The following is a 25,303-nucleotide window of genomic DNA, read 5'->3' on the forward strand; positions in this document are numbered from 1 at the left end:
ATGTGTGTATATACATGATTTATTTCTAATTTAGTTTCGGTATTTTGTTATGATTTTGGTATTATTACTATTACTACTAGTAGTAATAATAGAAATAATAATAGATATGTTTTTAAATCTTGTGTATATGTATGTGTAACTGTGTGTATAAATATAATAGTGAGTTGCAAAGCCATTGGTTTAACCAATGATAAGTTAGCTACAAAGGTGACATCACTAATATATGACCACCACCCTGAGGTGACAATAAAATTTCTAGATAGATAGCCCTGTAGTTTGTTATCATTCCATATCATAAATTATATGATTTAACATAAATGTATGTAAATGTAGGCCTATTATTTATTCAACATATTTAATATTCTTATATAAAAACCTTATATATTTATACAGTTATTATTGACATGTTTTTATATCTGTCTTTTGTATGTTTTGTTAAATTTGTGTGTGTGTTTGTGTGTGTGTGTGTGTGTGTACACACACACACACACACCCATATCAATAAGATTTTTAATGTTCTTCAAAAAAAGGTTTCTTGTGCTCATCAGGGCTGTATCTGTTTGATCAAAAATAGAGATGTTTTCAATATTATTCAAAATAACAGCTTTCTATTTTAATATACTTTGGAATATAATTTATTCCTGTGAAGCCAAGCTGAAATTTCAGCATCATTACTAGAGTCTTAAGTGTCACATGATCCTTGTTGGAACCTTATGAATATTGGAAACAATTTTGATGCTTAAAAGTTTTTTGGATCTGCAATACTTTTTTCGGGATTCTTCGATAAATAAAAAGTTTAAAATAACAGTGTTTAGTCAAAATAGACATTTTGTGTTACAATATACACTACCATTCAAAAGGTTGGGGTCATTTCTTTCTTTCTTTTTCTTTCTTTCTTTTTCCTTCTTTTAAAGAAAATAACACTTTAATACTAAACTTTTGAATGGCAGTGTATTTAGGCTATACCATTTTTACATGTTATTTTATATGTAAATTTTAAAATGTAAACTAATCTATATTTTTTATTCAGCATGTTATATAAGTTTTTGCACATTTTCTACAGGCTTTTTATATTTAACTTTATATAAGTTGTAATGTTAAATTGAGGCCACATTGTCCAATTTACTGTAATGATTTACACAATATGTGCCACAATGATAATAATTAACTTTATTACTTTGTGTGTGCGTACAGTACACCTGTGCAACACCTCTAGTCATACTATTTGTCAGTCTAACGCCCTGTTGGGTAGACTCCACTTAACGACTCCCCCAGTATCTTCCCGGAAACCGGCTCGTATCAGGCCCGTGATACGGCGCGCGGCGCAGACAAGCAGCCAGTGGCGAGTTTCGGTCGTGACGTGTGTCGCCAGTTCCCGCCCATCATCCGCAGCCCGTCTCTGCTGCACAGGGAATCCGTAACCTGGACAAACAGCAGCCAGACTTCAGTTCACATATTCATCCATCATCGCTATGGGAATTATAGCGTTCTTCTTCCAAAACGAAGCGCTTATCCCCTACTACTTGAAACCCGTGCACGGCGGGGCACAGACTATAAAAAGGCGTCAGTGGACGGAATTTGTACACTGAGGGAATAAGCCAGTGAAGGGACAATACCTCACAACAATGTGGGTGTCCTGTTGATGCAGAGATGCTGATGCTCCACCTATGAAGCCGAAAAGTAACAGATGTGGACCTGGGCATATTTAAACAAGAGTGATTACACTGGGACGATCACTGGGAAAATGTCTATGTCTTGGTCGCTGATAATGGTAAGTGGAGGATACATTTATTTACGCATTATGCTCCTCTGGTTCTCTCGAATATTCCGGCTTTTGTTGGATTTAAAGGGACAGTAGAGACACCTGGTGTATGCTACTGTAGTGAGGATGGAGCCTAAACAAAAGATTAGGACCGGATAATAAATCAATTGTTTTCCTTTTAAACGAATTAATAGTAAAGGTGGCACACCTAAGCTTATGACACAGCTTAAATGGATAAACACAATCTTAGGGAGTATTATTGTAGGCTATTGTTTGTGGTACTAATTTCACATATTATCCTACATTAGTCAGTGTTTATTATAAAATAAAAACGCTGAATAACAAGTCCATGAAACGTGGAATTGTTAAAGGTTAAATTAGGGACACTACTTGACCTATTTTAAGATGTATTATAACGGGAAGTATATATATTTTTTCCTCTTGAGTATACATTCTATTACATTGTTGTAGTTGTTATGGCTTAGTAATATAGCCTACCTACTTATTAGCTTACAGACATTCATTTTACTTAAAACTGCTGCCTTGTTCAAATTTAAACATTCACTTAATGTTCCTATGTGGTTTTTGTTTTGAAGATATTAACCATTGATATTTTGTTATTAAATCAAAGTGATTCGTATGACTTGTTACTATGCCATGGTTTTGATTTCACTGGCTTAATATTTTCTGTACACTTTTTAATTCTAAAGGCATATGCATGACATATGGTATTGTTTCATAGACAATGGCCTGTTGACATGACTTAATATGGCTATTGTGTTGTAAAGATTTACATTACTTAATATCCTCATGCAATAAGAAGCCAGCTGAGGTTAATTTGGTATCTCTATTCAGACTGGCTCATCCATTAGCAGGCCTTTATCAGTGGACCTTTAAGTCCCATAATGCACACAGCTTACTGTTACTGCTCAGTTTCAAAATTTGGATTCAGTTGTTTGGTACACATGCTGGCTAATATGCATTGTTAGTCTCACAACACCAGAAGGTTTAGCAGTTTGCTCTGCCGGTTTAAATCACCCATGCACCCTCGAAAAAACGTATTTATTGGCATTGACGCAAATGATGCAATGTGTTTGGCAGGTGGTCTGACATTTGCAGGAATATTCCTCGCTCATTCATGCCACCTGCAGACTTGTTGGCAGTTGTTGATTATTAAACAGGCATGGATGTCTCTAGACAGGGAGTGTTTGTTCTTGCTTTCTAGTCTTCGGTTATTATGTATCAGAGGTGTAACAGGTGATAGTCACGCAGAGTCTGGCACATGGAGTCCTGATCTTTCCCTGTGTCTGTTTTTGTAGATTTGCATACTACTGTATGTTTGTCTTGAGGAGAATCTATCCATAGGATAGAGAATCTGTTCATAGGAAAATTCCCTGAGACACACCCCAGATTAGGTGGTTGTTCTATGACACTTTTACATTTGGTCTCATCACATGTTCAATATTTAGTTACATTTAGTTACATCATTGATTACTCACTAAGTATAAATAAATGTGATGTTAGGTAATTCTGTATGCACAGATAGCAAGCTCACGTATCAGTGAAAAGCCAAGTCCATTAATTCAAAGGTTAGTCAGGAAACCCCATGATTCATTACAAAACATCCTGGCTCATCAGAGCAGCTCAGTCAACAATCAAGCCTTGCAAAATGTAAATTATGGTTTAAAATATCCTGCGAAATAAAATTAAATCTATTGTTAATTGAACATTTTAGTTTATTGAACTTTTAGGCCAAAATAAATAAAAATCCAAAATGATAAAAATTGTGTAGTAGTTGATATTTCCACGGCCAAAAGTATGATGAGGTCATGATAGTTTATAACAGTATAGCAGACTGCTTGAATAAAATGCAATGAAATATCAGTTGACTATATCTCCAAATAGATTTGATATTTAAATTCATAGTTTTATTATCAAAGCTCCATTTTTTTATGTATAGGGCAAAACAGTGCAATAAAGCCTGTTTGATCATGTTTGACACTTAAAGTTTAACATGACTTTCCAAACATCTGTTTTCTGATAAACAGAAGATCAAATCTTATTCTTAATTGAGTTTAAGAACCTTTTTTTCTTGTTTTTGTTTCTCATGGCCTTACTAGTAATATGTCTGCTTAATATTTAGAATAAATATTTATGAATTTGTTTTGTATAGCATGTGAGTTTCTATGAAAATGGCACTGCAATAAAAGGGTTCGTTTTGAATTGGTGCCAGAACTGCACATTTCACTTGAGACATTACACAGACACGGATGGCAAGAATGCAAACACACTCTCACATAAGAAATCATATTTATATAATCTTCGATAAAAATGTCCAAATTAGGTTTCGTACAAGTGCCCTTTTAACCCAGACGCTGTTTAGGGTGGGGTGAGAAGGTCTCAGTGTTTTGTACATCGTGTTCCTTCTTGTGGTTTTTGAATGCAAGAGTGCGTGAAAAAGTGTTCCTCTTATCTTGGGTTGCCAGTCCTTCTTTCCAGAACAGCTTGAAAGAAAAACCGACTTGGGAGACAACAGTGTACTCATTCTTCGCTTTAGAAGCGCACTAAGCATACAGACATTGTCCTGTCATCAGTGAAGTTGTCATCCCCCTCGCTGCCCCACTTCAAACCCTCATCTGTTAGTTCACCACTGGCCCTCTTCTCTCTAGAGTTAAGGCCGCTGGTTAAACACAGCTTTATCTAATCACTATTCATGTTCAGTCTGTCCTCCTGAAACAATCTCCATCACCTCACGAAGAGCAACACATGCATCCAAGCCCAAGCACTCTGGCATCATCCCACGGTTACCAGCGATGGCAGTATGTGTTTGCTGGAGAATATTAATGTCATGTTTGTTTTGATACCGCACCCCCCTGTATTAGCGAGGAAATTAGTCTCCTGCGCTTTTATACTAGTCTTCTGTGCGGTCTGTTGTTGAGGAAATGTAATAAAACTCCAGGGGATTCATGATCAGCAGTTAATAGAGCTTTGTGTTTAGAAACTGATGATGCAGCGAGGCCCTTGTGTGCCGCGCTTTAAAGCATCATGTTTTTTGGTGACGACTTTTGTACCGAGCCCAAGATGCCTGTCGTGTGCCGAATTAAAATGTGGGCTAGCATCATAAAGAATATTAGGTGCAGTTAACATGCTGTGCAGACGGCTTTGCTAGATGCGCCAGAGGAAAGAGGGGGACTGTTATGATCGGAATTTGGCTTTCAATGGGGCAAGCTTAAGCTGTAGTTACTTTAGACCGGCTGTGTTTACAGGCTTCTTGTCATTAAAAGTTATTCTGAAGGTCACCGGGCTGTGGGAGTGCTGTCAACGCATCCCAGGGTTCCCTGTTGTTGGTCTGTAAAGTGTTTTTGCATGGGTGATTTGTCATAGACTGTGTAAACGTTAAGCAAACTTATGTTTTAAAGAGGAGTTATGAGTTGCTTACATTTTCTCATTACCTAAACGTAATGCTAATTGTTTTTGTGATACTGTTTTTCTCGTTTTCAATATAATCAATTACATTTTTAAGCCCAATGGGTAATATTTTTGTGCAGCATACTGTTGTGGTATTAATAAATATTTATTGGTTAACAGTAAATAAACAAATTTAAACAATTGTAATAATAACAACATTCTTTTACAGACCCCCCCCCCCCCCAAAAGACTAATTCAACAAAAACAAGGCTTCCGACTTTAATTGCAGAGTGGTGAAACTTTGCTGTGTTTTAAATTTCTTTTTTAAAAAATGTTGTTGTCTGATGAAATTGAAAAAATGGAGACTTTGAAATTAGAAAATTTTTAAATTATTCCCATATAACTAATGATCCAAGAGGACCATTGTTCCAAAGATTAATACATTAGTTCAAATAAAAAATAACTAGCAACTTTTGAGAAAGGTGGGTCTTTACAAATGGTGCAGCCAAATATAGTCTTATTTATGTATTTCTTGATATAGTGCCTTATTTTATTAAGACCAAGGTACAGTCGAGATGATGAGCAATTTTAAACAGTGTTCTCTTTTTCTTTTTTCAAATAAAATATTTATTTATAAAAATGTCTTAATTCAGTGATAATGCTTAAAGTTGGGATGAAATAGAAATTAATCTATCCTCTAAACACATTTCTTCATCTGTTAATGTGTTTTCCTTTCCCTGTGAAATGACAGTCCTTTCTTATGACGTATGCTGGATTTCACCAATAATGTTGGTAATTTTTTCCACTTAAACCCGCCCTACCCTGCATTTTTTCCAATAATCCATTTTACTCTGATGTACGTTACACTATGGAAGAAATCATCTGATGCTTCTTCCTTTTCATCACACTTTAGATGACTCTTGGCTCCATTTTCTCGAATTAGTGACTCTTCCACTGGTTATTATGAAATGTCCAAAACTGAAAGAATTTTCTAGCACCAGTGGTCTTCTTTATTGTGATATTGTTGATACTTCTTACAATACAAACCGATGACGCAGTGGTCATTCATGCTAAATAGACTTTCATTATGCATTTTGATTGTTTGTATTGTCATTGCATAACAAACTTCTTGTTGTTCTTTCATTGTTAGCTGCTGTTCACTGCGGTCAGTGACGTCTTAACCCACACACTGACCCCCAGCCCGACTACAGAGAACCCCTTGTCTCCTCGACACTACCACCACATCGACCCCGCCACTGGAAACAGGCTGGTCTGCGACAAGTGTCCGGCAGGCACCTACGTGTCCTCCCACTGCACAGAGGCCAGCGTACGGGAATGCAGCCCCTGCCCTGATGGCACCTTCACCCGGGGCGAGAACGGTGTTCAGCAGTGCCACCGCTGCCAGAGACGCTGCCAAGCACCATTCGTCGAGAAAACTCCCTGTACGTCCACCAACGACCGGTTGTGCGTGTGCCCGCCAGGCAGCTTCTCCCAGGGTGGAAAGTGTCAGCGGTACTCATTATGTCCACCGGGGTGGGGCGTCCGAAAGCGAGGGAGTGAGACAGAAGATGTGCGCTGCCGGGAATGTCAGCGTGGCACCTTCTCCGATGTGGCATCAGACGCTCTGAGGTGCCGAACTCACACAGATTGCTCGTCTCTGGGCTTAACGCTGCTGATCAAAGGCACAGAAAAGACAGATAGTGTGTGTGGGCCAACTCCAGCCAGTTCGGTCTATGTCCTACTTGGAGAGGCCTCCGTTTCCACGGTTTCCAGCACTGAGTCAGCATATAGAGGTGAGAATGGAAAAAGCTCAGTGAAGAGCCATTCCTGAATGAATAGAGTGTTTTGATAGATAGATAGATAGATAGATAGATAGATAGATAGATAGATAGATAGATAGATAGATAGATAGATAGATAGATAGATAGATAGATAGATTGATTGATTGATTGATTGATTGATAGATTGATTTCTTTACTTGGTAGTGGTATATTCTCCTGGTTTATTTGTACAAGTGCATTCATCCACTGGTTCTGCTACTCACAGCTATTTCTTTTCAACTTGATTGCTCAACCCCTTCATCAACTTCTCTAATTTGGTGTTTAAATAAAGCAGTGGTTGTATGTGATGTTTTCGCGTATGTTCTGTAGAGGACTCTTTTTCTAAGCCTGTACGGATGAAGCTGTTTATGAGTCATTTAAAATTATTTAACGCCTTTTAATTTGCACAAATAAAACCTATCAACAGTTTTAATGGTTGGTAAGATTATTTAAATGTTTTTCAGATAAAACTCTTGTGCTCAACAAGACTTTGTTTCTTTTTCAACTATTTTAGTATATTTTATTTTATTTTTTAACTATTTTAGTACTCCAGTCTTCAGTGTAACATGACCCTTCAGAAATCCTTCTAAAATGCTGATTTGGTTCCTTCATTTGTTTGAAGTTGTGAAAAATATTATTATTAACTTTGTGCTTTTTCATATTTTTGTGGAAACTGATTCTGATTCTGATTTTTCAGAAGCTTTTGATGAATAGCGTTCTGAAAACTGAAAACATTATAAATGTTTTTATAGTCAGTTTTGATTCATTTAACAAATCTTTGCTATATAAAAGTGTTCATTTCTTCAAAACACTTTTTTTAAGTGTTTCACCGAAGCAGTCATAGTATTGCCAGTAGTAGTAGTTTTTATCTCTTATTTTCATAAGAAACCTATTTCTGATTGCTCAGTTTGCATTGACTTTAGTTTTTGGGTCAAATCTGAGCAGTTAAGATCAGAAATCCATGTGAGATTATGTTGGCTGAGCAGCACAGCTCCACTTTGCTATCTACACATGCCAGCTTGATTCTGGATTAAAGTTTTAGATACTCTCCCTTCTGTTTTGTTGTCTAGGTTAAGCTCATCTTTAGGACTGTACTTAATTCTCTCTCTCTCTGTCTCTGTTTTTGTCTGCAATTATATGGTCTACTCTGCACACAGCTAGTACTGCAGTTTTACCAGCTACAGAGGTTCAGGATGTAGCCGGGCCAGTCCTCAGTAGCACAGACACGGCCCTCGACGCTGAAGAAGACTTTCCCACAACCACAGCTTCCTCCAAGGCTAGTGATGAGGATGGCCGACCCTTAATCGCTGCAACTCAGGACCTCCCTATACTGCAAAACAAGATTTCCTTATCACAAGACTCCCAGTCTGCCAGTCAACAGGCAATGGAGACTCTGTCTGAGGCCAAGGCCCAAGGTTTGGGCTACCGGCCCATCCGCAGGGGTGCACCGAGGCCTAGCACGCACAAGCACTTTGACATCAACGAGCACCTCCCTTGGATGATAGTCCTGCTGCTACTGCTGGTGCTGGTAGTGATTGTGGTGTGCAGCATAAAGCGCAGTTCGCGAGTGCTGAAGAAGGGTCCCAGACAGGATCCCAGCAGCATCATGGAGAAAGCCATCCACAAGAAACCCAGCTCTCCAGCGCAGACCAAGGAGAGGTGGATCTACTACTCAAATGGACAGGGTGAGTAATGTTTTTGTATTTTTATAGATATATTTCAATGTTATGTGTTTGCTTACAAAACTTTTGTGATGGGAGGAAGACCTATATTTCATTGCTTATGTAAGAAAATTCAGAGTTTTTCAGGAAAACACAATAGTTTTGTAAGAAAACACTATAGCAATAAAATATAATTGTTCCTCCCATCACATATTTTTTACTTTCGGTGTTTATTGAATGTCTCATCAAAATACCTGATTAAGTTGACCAGTCCAAACAATTAAAAATCTACTTAAAATTATTTGTAAAGATACAAATTTGGACATAGTGTAAATAGCTTTTAAGTGCTAATATAAATTCGACTTTACATTAAAGTTATCCAACCAAATAAGTTCCTTAAAGGTGATTTATCTTAAAATATATTCTCCTATCCCAGCGTATCTGTAAATAAATCATTCGTAGGTTGATTTTCTCAGAAAATTATAAACACTATGGTGGTTTCAAAACATCTGTTTGTTTGTTTGAGAATCCCGACCAGCACTGCACAACAACCTCAATGCAACCAATGGTGTGATTTTTAAGGCGTGGCTACCTGTTTGGCTGACCAATAGCAGTAGATAGTGTCCATTGCTGAATGCCATTTATTTATTAATGAAAAAGTGTTGATGACTCTATGTTTTTGGGCAGCTGCACAGACTCTCAGGACTTTGCATTCTGAATTATAATGCACTAGAGCATCTGTGGATCTGTCTTCACACCAGTGCGTATCATATTGAGAACTTCTACAGTTACACAACCAAGACCAATGATAAGATCACCTCTCTCGTGTTCTGTCAGTCACATGATCATACAGAACCTGATCTCCTTTTGTTTCCCATTCTGCTCCTTGGGTAGCATTTGCTTTACGTCTCTGGTGTTTCTCTTTTATTAATTATTTCACAGTCTCTGTCCCCCTAAAACCTGGTTGTTAATATGCCACAGAGGCTGTTAGGTTAGCTGGGACAGTGGCAATGGGCACTGGCTTATATCAGCCTCAGATATCCACCTGTGTGTATGCTCGAGCAGTTGGAACCAGATTATTCCAGTTCTTTGTGGTTTGAGAGCTAGAGGAATGTATCATTGGACATGGCCTGGTGGGAGATGAGTGAGGGGGACTGACTAATGTGTCTGAATTCAGGGTGCTGCTGAGCAAACATCTAACCGTAAGTGTTTAGTATGTAACTCATCCCACTGAATTTGTTCTATAGATGTGACTGGTACATTAAATCATGTATAGGATAAAATGAGTAATCAAATGAGTAAAAAAATGGTCTCAGACTCATTGAAACATGGATTGTCAGGTCATAGAGACTTTCGGCTGAGCTATTTTGACTTTAGTTCTATTAAGAATCCACTTAACAACCACCCATACGGGTGTGGACAGATCAGCAAAATTTCATGGGTGAAAATCATCTGTTGTCAATAGTGTAGTGACGTATGAATCACAGTTGACACAGAGGTCACTTTTAAACCAAGCAGGTTTCTGTTCATCATCGCAAAGAATTTGCATGACCAACTGAACCCGATTGCAAAATCTGTGTGTCAAAACCATTTGCCCTCATGAAAAGTTCCCAATCCATCCCAATCTATTGAAATGAATGGATTATACCTATTAAACAAGAAATTTGGCCACACCGTAATAACCTAGCACCCAAAAAATACCTATATATAATTTGAACTGAAATTATGAAAGTGTAACATATATTTTTTTTCTTTGCAGCTTTGTGGACTTTCAAGAATTACTATTATGTAGATATTGCCATTATTTATGATTAATAATTATATGAACAAATTACAACACTAATTTAAGAGTAGTTTTATGATATTTCATTGTTAATTAAAGGTGGAACCAATGACCTGCTTACGATCATAAAATGTAAAACAAAACAAAAAAAGTTAAACTCTTCGACCAGGTGACGAAGAGTTCACAAAAAAAGAAAAGAAATCAAAAACACTTGTGCTATTTTTACTGCTGTGTTTTTCTCCCTTGCACTCCTAAACGTGAACAATTTCATTGTTTATTGACTTCGGCGAGCAAAGAATTTATTACATGCTGAACTTTTGAATTAAACTGAGAGAGTAGAGCCTCTTCGAATCATGTTAGAAAGCACAGGTAACCTTTACACAGCCGGTTGCCTCTGCGAACACAAAACAAAACATTTCACTAATGCATTCAAGGTGTGCAATTGGGCGGCCTGAAGTGCATGTGTGTCCGTTTACTACATTAGTGAAATAATGGCCATAAAGGGGCGCATGGGAAACATATATAAAGATGAAGGAGCGATCGTACAAATAATGAATTCTTTCATTGGAGGTATAACAAAGCACGCATGGCGGAGATCAAAGATGTAGAACCACCCGCATGTACGCCTCATATAACAACCTCTGCAATAGGTGTTATCTATAAAAGCCCACTGCCCAGAATCAGGGTGGGCTGGGGCTTTTATAAGAGACGATTAGGAACTTCATGGGTGAGCTCAACCTTGCCAGCATTTTGTTTAGGAGTCAGGGAAACTCGGGGGAAGCTTGTAGGATCCCCTTGCTAGTGAACCTCCCCTGGTCTTCATCAGGCGAACGGTTTCAATGTTTTGATGGGGAAGTGGTAATTACTGTGGCTGGTACGGTGTATGAGGTGTCAGGGATTTATGGAATGACTGCGTTGCCTTGAGACATTCCAGCAAAGCCACCACGGCGACTCACTAAAAGGGGGAAGTCCTGACTCCCTTTGAGGATTCCTTTGTTTCGCAGCCAACCTAGACCTGTTGCAGCTGGTTTGCCACCTCTTTGAATTTTCATATGAAGACGTTAATGCTTTGTCCTATTGTAAACGTCTGTAGCTGATAAGCTGTTGTCTTTGTACATGCAAATGAGCCATAAGTAGTTTCTCCACTTTTACATAACGCCTTTTGAATGTACCCTGTTTACAGGTGTTATTGAGATGGACATACGGTGGTCCGATCACAAGTGGTCAGCCATTTACACCTAGTATGTGTCTCGAATACATCTCAGGTGACAATTAAATAATGTCCTGCATAATGCAAAGCTTTACTTGAAACTAGAAATTGCCTGAGAAACAAAGTAGCATTTTAAATGAAATGTAAAGTTGTGAAACAGAAAGACTGAAATGGTATTTTCTTGTAAAATTCTCCTGTAATCTAAATATTTTAATACAAATCATTTGATTCAATGTACTTTTTGAGCATTTCCAGCACATTTAAACAATACCATGATTTTTTTCATGAATTTTGATTCCGATATAACCGTGATATGAAATTGTCATCAGTGTTGGGCAGTAACGCGTTACTGTAACGCAGTTACTTTTGACAGTAACTAATATTGTAACGCATTCCTTTTTATATAAATTCACTCCGTTACCGTTACCACATGATGCATTGTCCGTTACTTTTTTTAATAAATTTTGGCTGAAGTGTAGCCTACAGCCTAACCTGTTTGCAGCAGCAACGCATTGTAGGATTGGTGGATGCCAACCACTGTAAACACGAAGACTGTGGGGATGTTTCCTATTATTCAAGTATGTGCGGCAGTCATAGCGAGTCAAGGCAAATCCGTGCACTCATATTTTGTAAACCGTACCCTCGGTTTTAGAATCTGTACCCACAAATTCATTATCTGTGCGCACGCTTTGGCAATCCGTTTCCTTGGATTTGTAAACTGTACTCACGGATTCATGCAGCAAGCTCCTACATGTTAACATACAGTTTTAATGAATATTATTATGTGGAATAGGTTTACAGCAAAGTGTCTTAAGTGATTCTCTTTCAAGTGTAGTAAGAGTTGGAATACAACGATATAATAAGAAAGATGTGCATCAAAATCTTGTTTAATTTGTGATAATCTTAGCACTTGATTATTATTATAATATAAACCTGGCATTGTGACTGACTCTGGAGTAATTTGTTCCTCTTTTGTAAGTCGTTTTGGATAAAAGTTTCTTATGCATAAACTGTATAAATTGTATAATAATATATAATAATGATTATTATTTTAATTTATAGGCTTAATCAATGAGTGCACTTAAGACAGTAAAACTGTTTGTCATAAAATAATTCATGAATGCCTTATTCTTAAATAACCTTTTACAGTTTTGGAAATGTTTGTGTACTATTCTTTCTCAACATTAAGACTTTTTTTGTTGATTTTATTAGATGCATGCGTCACTGTTAATGTTATTATTTAATAATTAGGCCTATTATAAGAAATGACAACATAACCGGCACATTACCTATTTTTCTTCTCCTTTTTAGCTTTTATTTTAGGCTATAAAACACAGGCGGCGGTGTCTTATCCTATTGGTGATTAATGTAAAATAAATGCTAAAAAGCTGATCATGGTCTCATATGATACTATGAAAAAATAATGTTTAAGTTAACTGTCACCTGTCCCCCCTGTGGGATGCCTACATTTACTTCACTATATTACAATTAAATCTAATCTAATCTTGACAAACTATATATCGTTGGAAAGGTCTAAGACTCCCAAATATATATTTTACCAATGTTTTTTGTTAAAAATTATGTAGGAAAAGTAATCGATTGATTTATGACAAGAGTGCACCCTCAAAAATCTAAATTATAACTTTAGTTTTTACCTTTGTTTAAAAAAAAGACTTCTTTGTTGTCTTTTTCTCTATCACATTTTAGAAATCATCAGAAATTATATATTGACTGAAAACTTAAAATCTCAAAATTCATCCTTTAAAACCCATTTTAAAATCAGTCATTGCATTACCATGAAAATGGTACATCAATGTCATGTTACAAAATATTTTCATTCATGAATTATAAAAATGTAAGTTTGGATTGTGCACTACAAAGTCAAAGTTCAAAAATGTGAGTGACAGTTAAGGGGTTAATAAACAGAAATTAATCTGCCGGTAGGGGCGGAGCCACAAAACTATTTTGTGAGTTTACAAATCTGAGGGATGGGATTGCGAAAGCTGTGCACGGATAATGAATTCGTGGGTACGGATTCAATACTCTGAGCGCACCGATTGAAAATTTGTTTAACCGATGGAACAGTTTAAGAATTCATGAGCATGGTTTATAAACTGAGGGGACGGATTGCAATACCGTTGCCACGGATATGTTTTTCTCCTACAGGTAAAACATTGCTGAAAACATGCAGCCTGTCTCTACTGTGGAGTCGCCGGCTTTTCAGGCAGCTCGTTAGCATAATAACATAGATTTCATTTTTAAACAACATTTATATATATATATATATTTTTTTTTTATTATTTTCTTTTAATTGCATATCATTTATGGTTGTCAATAATATAATTTATTTGGTGCTGAGTTTCTCAAAATTGATTCTGAATAATTCAGATTGCTTTCAGTTATTTATTTCAAAATGTTTTGTGTTATATTGTACACTGTTGATAGTTTTCATACTTAAGCTGTGAAAGGAACATTGTTAAGGGCTCAACACAACAGCTTTTATGATGCAGAAGCCACTTTAGTTTTTGGTTCTGAATATATTATTCAGGTGTTTTGTTATTTATTTCAGAAATCCTTGTGATATACAATATTTAGTTTGTGCTGGTCTGACGTAATCAAAATAGTGTTTAAAAATAATTTTCTGTTTAAGTCAGTTTTGTGTTGTATAGACCATAACGCATAAAAGGGCATTAATGGGAACATTAAAGAACGTTCTTTAAAAAAGTAACTAAAAAGTTACTTTTAACAGTAATGCATTACTTTTTGGTTTAAGTAATCAACAAAGTAATTGAGTTACTTTTTGAATGAAGTAACTAGTAACTGTAACTAGTTACTATTTCTTAGTAACTAGCACAACACTGATTGTCATACAGTTTCATCGCTAGCATTTACCGTATTTTTATGCACTGTAATATAAAAAAAAAATGTAAAAAATGTTTAACATAAAATATATATTGTATTTATGCAATAATATAATGGTTGGTAAGTTTTTTTATGTTTTTGAATGAAGTCTATTAGCTCATCAAGGTTGCATTTATTTGATCAAAAATACAGTAAAGACTAAAGAAATATATTTTGTATTTGTTACACACATATACGTATACACACATACTGTCTATATTTAAAATAATTTTATTAAATAATAGTATAATAACAAACATATAATAAGTATATAAATATATAACAACAAATATATAATAAGTCACATTAGTTTAAGAGTGTCAGAATAACACTCAGTGTACTTGCTGACTAAAGCACAAGCCTGGAAACATTTGTAAGTGTGCTGTACATTTCCCAGCATTCCATAAAAGTTGTCTTCAGGACTAGGGTAACCAAGTCCATCATGCAGTACAGTCATAGACAGGGGAAGGCATCACTCAGCCCATAGACTTTCTTTTAACAGGCTGTCATGCCATAGTGATCTCTGGAAACAACAGGCGAGAGGATGGGCAGCCTGCAGGCCTTGGCATTTTTGGATCCGCAGTACAGTCTGTGGCACGCTATCCTCCTGAGAGCTCCAGTGAATTTGCTACAGATGGATCCCAAACAAGACAGATCTGGCTTACAGATAGATGCTCCAATACCTCCCAGCAGCAGTTGTCCCTCACAATCATCCTGTTACACTGAACTCAATCACGTTAATCTGCTGTAGAGACCAATTCAATATGGATTACATTGATCTATGCTGTTTTACATTGGCCTCTCTGCCTTCACTGCTTATAACTCATGTAATTTCATGACTTTGTATTCATGACATTGCTACGTGATTGCTGTGATGTTCTCTGTGTCTCTGTTCTATTCTGATCTAGTGTTATTTTAGTTTCATTGATTTCATTGTTTCATTCTATTTGTTTGTATTTTTATTTCATTAGATTTTATTTTCTGTTTTACTTAAATTTTTGTTAGTTTTAGTAATCTTGTTTGTTTTTTACACCATCTATCCATCCATCCATATATTTTATTTCATTTTAAACTAAAGGAATCTAAGAAATGTTGCCTTGGAAACTACCCGAAAAAAAAAAAATCTAACTAACATTAAAATATTTGTTTTCAGTTAGTTTTTTTTATTTCAGGTAACAATATGTTATTTATGATTTTAGTTTTAGTTCCTTCATTGTGAATCTATGGGATTTTCCACAAAGTCTGGGGGATTCTTAATTATTTATTTTGAAAATCTCTTAATAGTAATTCTATTCATCTACTTGTGATTCTTGATTTCTCATTTTTGACTATAGCACAAATGGTGTGAGATGATAAAATACTTTGGTTGGGGGCTACGCAGAGATCCCTAACCCTATGAGAAAAAACTTGTATCAAGTGGAAATATGCCATTGCCATATATATATATATATATATATATATATATATATATATATATATATATATATATATATATATATATATATATATATATATATATATATATATATATATATATATATATATATATATATATATATATACATAATATATATATGTGTATATATATATATATATATACATAATATATATATGTGTATATATATATATATATATATATATATATATATATATATATATATATATATATATATATATATATACACATATATATATTATGGCGTGAGTAAAAAAAACAAAAAAATTAAAATCTTATCATACCCTGGGTTTGCTTCTGGGGTTCACTCTTAAAGGGATTCCTTAGTAGTCATTTGTATGTCATTCTACACTAAAGTGTATAAACACAGGCATCAATCTAGGTCAATATTCATATGACCTTATCAATGGGACAGTATGTCCCACAGGAGCCGCTGGTGTGCTGTAACCCTAGAGCTCTGCCCTTCTGCACTGTATGATTCCATTCCTCGCTGTCTACTCTATACTGTGCCAACAGAACATCAGGCCAAGGTTGCATTTATTTGATCAAAAAAAAAGTAAAAATAGCACCTCTTTGAAATAATACTACAATTTCATATAATTGTTTTCTATTTTACTATATCTAACTGTGATATGCTGTGGTATCCTGTGATGTCAACCATTACTCCAGTCTTCATTGTAATACATCCTTGCTGAATAAACATAATAATAATAAACACATTCTGCCCCCAAACATTTGAATGGTTGTGTTTATCAACATACGGCTTGCTGCGCTGTTACAGTACAGCTTGTCCCTTGGGACTGTTGTGCTTGTCTTTGAGGTTCAGCTGCAGTTTATAGTCGATAAATATAGGATTGACCTTTCCTCTCATTCTCTAGGTGCTGACATCTTGAAGCTGGTGGCAGCACAGATTGGCAGTCAGTGGATTGACATATATCAGTCTCTGGCCAGTGCCACCGAGCGAGAGGTGGCCGCCTTTTCCAACGGCTACTCGGCTGATCACGAGAGGGCATATGCTGCTCTCCAGCACTGGACCATACGAGACAGCGAGGCCAACCTGGCAAAGCTGATCAATGCCCTTCACCGCCAACGCCGCATTGATGTGGTGGACAAGATACGAAGTGTCATGGAAGACAATCCTCAGGTAAGCAACTTTAGGTTTTAGGTTGACAGTGAAGTTTTGCAAAAAAAAATAAACAAATGTTTTTGGTTACAGATAACATTTTAAACGAGATATTTACTAGTCAGCCCTGATTACAGCATGAAGTGAGTCAATTTCAGGTGGTCATGTGACGTGAACATGGCAGCAAGCATCCATTAGGCCACGGGTTCTCAAGCAGGAGTCTGGGAACCACCAGGGGCAACAAAATGCTAGGGGTCTGGGGAAAATTTTGAGAACAGAATTTTTTTTTTTTTACAATAATAAAATACATAATAAAAAAGTTTTAATAATCTATAAACAAATACATTTTATTAAAATAAAAAAATATTAAATAAATAAATAAAGGAAAATAAATGAATAAAAACTGATGATATATTATCAAATAATATATTTGATTAAAATAATAAATAGCTAAAAAAACAAACTATTGCTCAGAATAAATAACATTTAAATAATTAAATAAAACAAATATAATTAAAATAAATATTTAGTCATTTACTTGTTTAAAAAAATGTTTTATCAGTAAATAAAAAACTAAATGAGCGAAAACAATTGAAAATAATATAACTGTTAAAATAAATAAATACATTTTGATTTAAATAAATAATACAACTGTCAGTATAGTACTACTATACATTTTATGCAGAATGTAATGTAACAATCAAAACTAAATATTTAGCAAATATGTTACATGTATTTATTTTCATTTTATTAAAATAAATTGTTTTTAAATAAAAAATGAATGATTTAAATCAATCATGGAAAATAAATGAACATAAAAGGAAAATAAATAATAAATTAATGTTTGATTAAAATAAATAGCGAATAGCTTAATTAATAATTTTTAAAAAAAATAAATAACATTTAAATAATTAATTCTAATAAATAAAAATTATTTAAATATTGAATTGTTTTATTTAATATTTAATACTTATTTATATAATAAATAATCAATCATTAAGCAAAAACAATTGAAAAACATATTTTGGAGGTCTGTGGATTTTCTAAATAAAATATAGTATTATAAAAATAGATTTTATTATAAAAAAATAATGTTTTTTATAAATGCTTCACATTATATAGTAATAAGTCTATGTATTTTTGTATATTAGCAAACATCAAACCTGTCCTGTCATGGTCAAGTCACAGGCGGCTGCATAAGTCAGGCCACAATAATGGATCAAGTAGTCATGTGTATATAGTCTTACATAACAAACACCCCCCAGGTCTAATAACACTCTACTTGGATAATACGTGCGCAGAAGAGTAAACAACCCAGATGAGTGCATCATGACTTCTGGCTGCATCCTATTGAACTGCATCACTAATGACATAAACCTGACAGGCTACCAGAGATGGAGGATCACTCATCAACAATCATTTTAGAGTTTATAGCCTTTCCTGTGTGCAGATTTCATAAAGGCCACTTTATTTACTTTGTCCTTGTCTCAAGGTCACAGCAGACGGTGAAGTTTTGACTGATTTCGATGCTACTGATACGACCAAGATAAAGTGAGATAAAACCCTCAGACTTATTTATATGTTTGCCTGTAAACAGCTCCTCATAGTCACCTAACTGCAAGTGCTGCTATTGACTTTCACTGTAAAAGTAGAGCAAAGTCATCTCTCTGTGGAGCACATCCTGCTCTGTGTTTTAAAGCAGTTCTCATACTTTCACTTCATTCATCCTCATGTTTTGTTTATAAATCAGTATGTTTAAATGAATAGTACACCTACAGATTAACATTAAAACATTATAAAAATATGATTATAAAACTATATATATTCACAGGATAAGTTATCAATAACCGCTTACTAACGTTGCCAGTGAAATGTAATTTAAATTATGCAAATTATTTGGAACCCTGCTATAAATTTTATTTTATTTTATTTTATTTCTTTGCTTTGATTTGCCTATTTATTTTGATGTTCATTGCAAGAAAAAAGAATACCCCCTGGTCACCAATCACTTTTATTGTATGGAATAAGAAGCATGACCATTTTGTCTGATTCCTTTGATTGATTTTTTAACAACATAAGGGTGAGTAAATAATCACAGGACTTATTTTTGTGGGGAACATGCCTTTAAAAGATGTGAACCCATGAAATGTGAAAATTAAATGGGCTTTGTCAGGACATTCTCTCTTTCTCTGAGCAAAAACACAATGGTGCTTACAAGATCTGATATTGAATTAGCAATGCTGAATGAAAATGATGCTGTAAAGAGGATGAAACATCATTCTCGTGACTGAGCGGCATTCATCAGAGCCACATGTTTGTAGATCAAATCACATGTTTCCCATGCTCCACAGTGCCACAACACGCATAACCTCCCATCAAGAGAATGAATTGCACATGGTAAGAAATGGAAAGACATTAGTATCAGATTAAATGAGTCTCAAAACCATTAGGACACTTGGATTTAGGTGTGTTCCATCTTGTTTACAAATTTCTGGGAAGTAAGGAAGTAGAATGTATAATTTATTCATTATTTATTTATGTTTGATCTCTTGTACTTTATAATTTCATATACACTCAGAATTCTCCCGGAATCATATGTTATTAGTTCTTTTACTGCTCATAAACAGAATCACATGCACTTTTATGAGTTACAAAGGATACAAAGTCATACCACTTAGACTCAGAATGCAAGTAAACCTCAGATAAGGCCCTCAGAGGATAAACACACCCAGTTCTTCACTTGTCATGGATTCCGGCCAAACAGCTCCAGAACTTTTAGACGCCGTCTGAAAGCCACCACCAGTCTGTCCCGTGCTATTATTTATATAACGCCTTTTGACAGGTATTCCAAACCATTGAGAAGAAACAAAGAACTTTTGTTTCTTTTGAAATCATTTTTTAATGTATAATGTTAAAGTTCCACTACCAGGCTTTGTACTGTATAGTCAGATGTGGACTATGCGCTGTAGGTGGTCTTTTTGAGTCCGGAGCGGTGTAAGCTGTGGATAATAAGATCAGTGTGGGAGGGACACACTTTCCACATCTGTGGCTTGTGTCCTGGTGGGTGATGGCACAGCGTTCATGGCGACTCCCATGTTGTGGTTCCAGACGTTTGCCAACAGCTTGTTTGCTGGATATTAATAGAGTAGATATTTGGGTATACACCCATCCTCCTTCCTGTGACATGCAACCTGTCTGAACAGTAGACTGTTTGCTTCGAATAATGCGCTTGTTGATTTCATTGAGGCTGGACCTTAGATGTGGAAGCCTCTAGTTTGTATAAGTCCATTCTAATACAAATGATATGGATTCAGCAATAATGTAATGTTGATGTGTGCATATAATGTATACTACTAGGTTAGGGCTACTAGGTTAGGGTTTTTTGAAAGAAATTGATACTTCTATTCAGCAAAGATGCATTAAACAGATGAAAAATGACATTGAAGACTTTAAAGTATCACAAACATTTCTCCTTGAAAGATGCTGTTTATGTGAACTTTCTATTAATTAAAGAATGTATTTTTAACTTGAAAAGTGGCATTTACATTTTTTTTTTACTTTAATCGCAATGAATGGGTTCTTACCATTGCCACCAAAGTGAAATTACCGAACATAAACATAGGAACATGAAAAAGATGATAATTTTAGAACTAGATTTTAAACACCACTTAGGCTTTTGCATCTGAACTCTTCATATATAATTTAATGTGTATATACCAAACATTTTTACATTTCAGTATATATTTTAAAGTACAGTTTAGTATAGTAGAATTATATATATATATATATATATATATATATATATATATATATATATATATATATATATATATATATATATATATATATATATATATATATATATATATATATATATATATATATCATGCCTAATTGGCATGAGAATAATGCCACATTGCCAAAAATCTAAATCATCCCTTTTTTGTTCGTTTTTGGGGGCATAAAGCTTTTGCATTTGAATATAGACGGATAAACATTTTGCCAGCAATGCATCTGTAATTGCTGCACTCATTCTGACTCCCCTTGTAAAAAAGTGGCTATTTTTGTAACTTGAATGTGCTGCGGCACACTTGCTTCCTTCCTTTCGGCACTAATGCATGACTTCATGGACAGGGTGGAGTGGTGTTATCTGTTAGCTTAGTTCCTACTGGTGTTGTGTGCCAAAATACTCTATATCACATCATTGCATAAATCTACCTTTTCAGTGAAAGTACCAACTTTTCTAAGAAAAAAACAAACATAATAGCACAAACAATGTACAATTTTGTGTTCTGTAATGCTTCATTATTCATACATTATCTTGCTTGCCCAGTTGGGTTGCCATTTTCCTGGTGGCGTCTTTGAGTTCAGAGCTGTTTTTCTCTGTGTGGGGTGGCTAATGAATGACTAAATGTGAGCTCTCGCCGTGCCACTTAGAGTAATGGTCTGCTTTTTATGTGGCATTGATTATTCAAGCTTTCCCGGAAATGGAGTGGTTTCCGTCCTTTCTATAATTTGGATGTTCCACTTCAGAAGTTTGAATACCTGCCCAGCCTATTATAAGCTTCCTTGAATAGCTTATGTTGGGGTTTTCCAATCTGGGAGTCACCAGAGCTTTTTTAAGAGTCACCAAGTCTATTTACTACATTACAATTAAATAACTTTCAGATAACCCACCCGATCAAACTATGCTCACAAGATGTACTATTTAAATCGGGCCTGCATATGGATTATGCTGAGCATGTTTAGTTGCTACGTTCACTTAATATGCATAGTTTGCGAAAATAGTGGCCATATTTTCCTTTAGTGTCCAGTACAGACTGTGCAAATAAAATTCGGACTGTATCGACTCGTTCTCGGAAATGCATCATTAATGTTCCAACAAACTGGCATAACAAGTATGCTTTGCGCACAGGGGTTTTGTTACTGTAACACAGGCCATGTGCTCTGTGGGCAGTACTGGATCTTTTTCATCTGTCCTCCCCTGATGCAAAGGCCAACAGGGACAGGACTCATGTGGGTGGTCCAGGGCTGCGAAGGCTGAACCCTTTGTGCTGACCCGGCCGTGAGCACATAGTGATACAATTGTAGAGCCCACACATTAATACAGCCATCGCAGTCTATCAGCAAAGACTCTCATTCTTTCAAATCCATTACTCACGTAATAGTTGTTCCAAGAAAACTCTGTTTTTTCTGGCAGGATACACTTGTGGGTTCAAAATGGCATGAAAAAGAATCTCTATAGAAATGTGTGCCAGAATGACGTTCTCATCGCTGTTGTTAACATGTACTGTGACACCTCTTTTGCCGTAGGTTGACCTCAACAAGCTAATGACGGCTGTGAATGTAAGCCATTGTCTGAGCCCCAGCCATAAGCCTTTCGAGTCGCCCGGTGTGGTGGTGGAGCAGTCCCCAATGGAACGCACCAGAGGATTCTTCACCGACGAATCAGAGCCGCTGCTGCGCTGTGACTCCACTTCCAGCAAGGACTCTGCCCTCAGCCGGACAGGCTCTTTCATAACCAAAGGTAAACACACATGGATAAGAAGAAATTAGGAAGAAAAACACAACAATAAAAACTATATATATATATATATATATATATATATATATATACATATATGAATAAGTACTTATATTTCAGATTATGAAAATGTCACACTTTAAAATATAAAATGTAAAAATAATGTATTATAGATAGATAGATAGATAGATAGATAGATAGATTTAATGAATTCAATTAAAAATGGTGAAAGCTATTGTAGTACAGTAGTATCAAACAATGTGGATGCTTTATGTTCCACTTTTAAAATATACAAACAATCATAAGAAATGCTAGGTTTTTTTCTTCTTAAGCTGGGATTTTTTTCATTACACCATCTTCAATTAAATAAGAAGCTTTTCTTTAAAATTTGCAGTGTTCTTTTAGTATGTGGTTATAAAGACTATAATGAATAATAAATCCTAAAATGTTTTATTCATGGCAACACTCAATCTTCTGTCCCGCAGAGAAAAAGGACACGGTGCTGCGGCAGGTGCGTCTGGACCCCTGCGACCTGCAGCCCATCTTTGATGATATGTTGCACATTCTCAACCCCGAGGAGCTGCATGTTATTGAGGAGATTCCGATGGCGGAGGACAAGCTGGACCGCTTGTTTGAGATAGCAGGGGTGAAGAGTCAAGAAGCAAGCCAGACGCTGCTCGACTCAGTCTACAGTCACTTGCCTGACCTTCTTTAGATCTTTACAACTTCTCACTATTGTCAGCTACAGAAACAAAGTGACGGACACACAGATGTGCACTCACTCCGTTCCATTGTGCCATTCGGTGACATGCGCGTAATATTAAAACCTCTTGAATGCTCAAACAGGAGTTTTTCTGCAATCGAAGCCACTCCTTGGGCTAGAATTCACAGAGCGTGGATGAAGCGTTCTCTTGTTTGTTTGCTCTTGACCGGATACAGCTGGTGTCAATGCTATAACCTCTCTAACATGCAGCATATTCTTGCATACACCTCAGCATGATGTCTTACTCAAAGCTATATGATGTAATTTATGAACCGATTTTGTAAATTGTTAAATCAAGCATTTAGTCCTTTGATGTTATGTTAAAATGTGTTTTTTTATTACTACTTACAGATTAACGCATCCTAATCAGCGAAGTATTTTTCTTCCCTTTGTTTGTCTTTTTTATGTTTTCAAGTATTACCACTGTAGCTTTTTTAGGCACTAATTTAGTGTTCTATGTGATTTCAAGGGCATTGAAAATCATTCCAACTAGTTATGATGCAAATCATGACTGTGGATTATGTGCATTCACTATACAAGCTCCATTCCCATGTGCTTTTCCGATAAAAGAGGACAAGAAGCAAGTATGATTGTGAAGTAATTTCACACAGGCTAGAGTACCACAAAAAAGGTCTATTTCACATTTAAATGTAGCATTTCAGTATTGATATTGCAGATGATGATATGTAGTACAGAGAGAATGTCTCTGTTAAATCAAGTCACTCTGGTGCTAGACGTGAAACTATGGGATAGTGGTCAATTTTATCCCAATGACAGGGTGTTTATGGTCATATGACCACTGAACTTAAACTGAAAAATAAAAAGTTGGTCAAGACGAAACAGCAGCTGCATTGACTCTTGGATCTGAGGAAGAATGTCAGATGAGCTGTTTGGAAACAAACAAGGACAGAATCATGGAGTGGAATGCTCATATGTATTCTAATGGCTGTTTTAAAATGTAACACATGTAACCAAGACATTTATTATTATTGGTAATTATGTAACCTGGGAAATCAACAGATTAAAGTTTTTTGTCATAACTTGTGGTTGTCTTCATGTTCTGTTTTTATAAACACATTGGTTATTGTGAATCTTCATTTTTGTTTTGTTCATACACTAATTTCTGAGTGACAAAAGTGCTTGAGATTCAAGTTTGTGCAGACGTGCACATTTTATTTGAACATGGTTTCCTTCAGAGTAACTCATTTCTATCCATCTATCAATCTCAGGTAAGCCTATCAGATGCATGGTAACTATCTGACATGAAATCCTTATTGCTGATATGAAACATATAACAGTGTCCTTCTTCATTCTTATTTTAATTTTTTGACAATATTTTGCACATTCTCAACTCTGGGGAGACTGGTCAGTGTGCTGGAAGGACTCCCCATATTTTGTGTTGGCTGATTAATAATCTTTTGAAACTTGGCAAAATAGCTCTTGACTTGTAGTGATGAAAATGAACGCTGAAAAATGTATAAATCTTAATTATACTGTTTATTAATAAGTAAAAAATTAATGTATACCTGTGCGATTTTACTGTACCCATACTGGACCAGCAGTTTAGATGCAGAAAATGGAAGGATGTATGATTTAGCTGCAGACGCCATCTTCTGGTGAGATGTGGTAATTCATTCCGCACGACACTCACAATGCACTATGAATATTCTCTAGCCCAGTGGTTCTCAAACCTGTCCTGGAGGAACACTAGCCCTGCACATTTTGTATGACAAGGGTCCTCCAGGACGGGTTTGAGAACCCCTGCTCTAGCCGTTGTTTGTACATTGTACATCAGTTGTACACAAAGACTTACTGTAATTAGCTGGATCAAGTGCGCTTAATTAGAGTTGAGTCTAAACTCTTCAGAGATTTCCACAAATCCCTGGTCTACA

At 35.7% G+C, this 25,303-nt stretch overlaps 1 protein-coding gene across 1 annotated transcript; it reads left to right on the forward strand.

Moving 5' to 3' along the window:
- The first annotated feature begins 1,310 nt into the window (after window positions 1-1,310).
- Window positions 1,311-24,451, forward strand: LOC132106612 (tumor necrosis factor receptor superfamily member 21-like). Its single transcript, XM_059512460.1, has 6 exons — window positions 1,311-1,771; window positions 6,321-6,963; window positions 8,148-8,675; window positions 16,880-17,145; window positions 22,438-22,651; window positions 23,134-24,451. The coding sequence occupies exons 1-6, from the start codon at window positions 1,688-1,690 to the stop codon at window positions 23,361-23,363; spliced, it is 1,965 nt and encodes a 654-aa protein (XP_059368443.1). The 5' UTR covers window positions 1,311-1,687; the 3' UTR covers window positions 23,364-24,451.
- The last annotated feature ends 852 nt before the right edge of the window (window positions 24,452-25,303 follow it).

The sequence above is a fragment of the Carassius carassius genome, chromosome 27 (genome assembly GCF_963082965.1).
Source record: "Carassius carassius chromosome 27, fCarCar2.1, whole genome shotgun sequence".
Classification (NCBI taxonomy): domain Eukaryota; kingdom Metazoa; phylum Chordata; class Actinopteri; order Cypriniformes; family Cyprinidae; genus Carassius; species Carassius carassius.

Excerpts from the sequence above, each read along its gene's own strand:
- LOC132106612 (XM_059512460.1), top strand. The coding sequence starts at position 1,688 with ATGTGGACCTGGGCATATTTAAACAAGAGTGATTACACTGGGACGATC. Across the intron at positions 1,772-6,320 it reads TGTCTTGGTCGCTGATAATG|CTGCTGTTCACTGCGGTCAG; the intron begins GTAAGTGGAGGA and ends TTTCATTGTTAG. Across the intron at positions 17,146-22,437 it reads TCATGGAAGACAATCCTCAG|GTTGACCTCAACAAGCTAAT; the intron begins GTAAGCAACTTT and ends CTTTTGCCGTAG.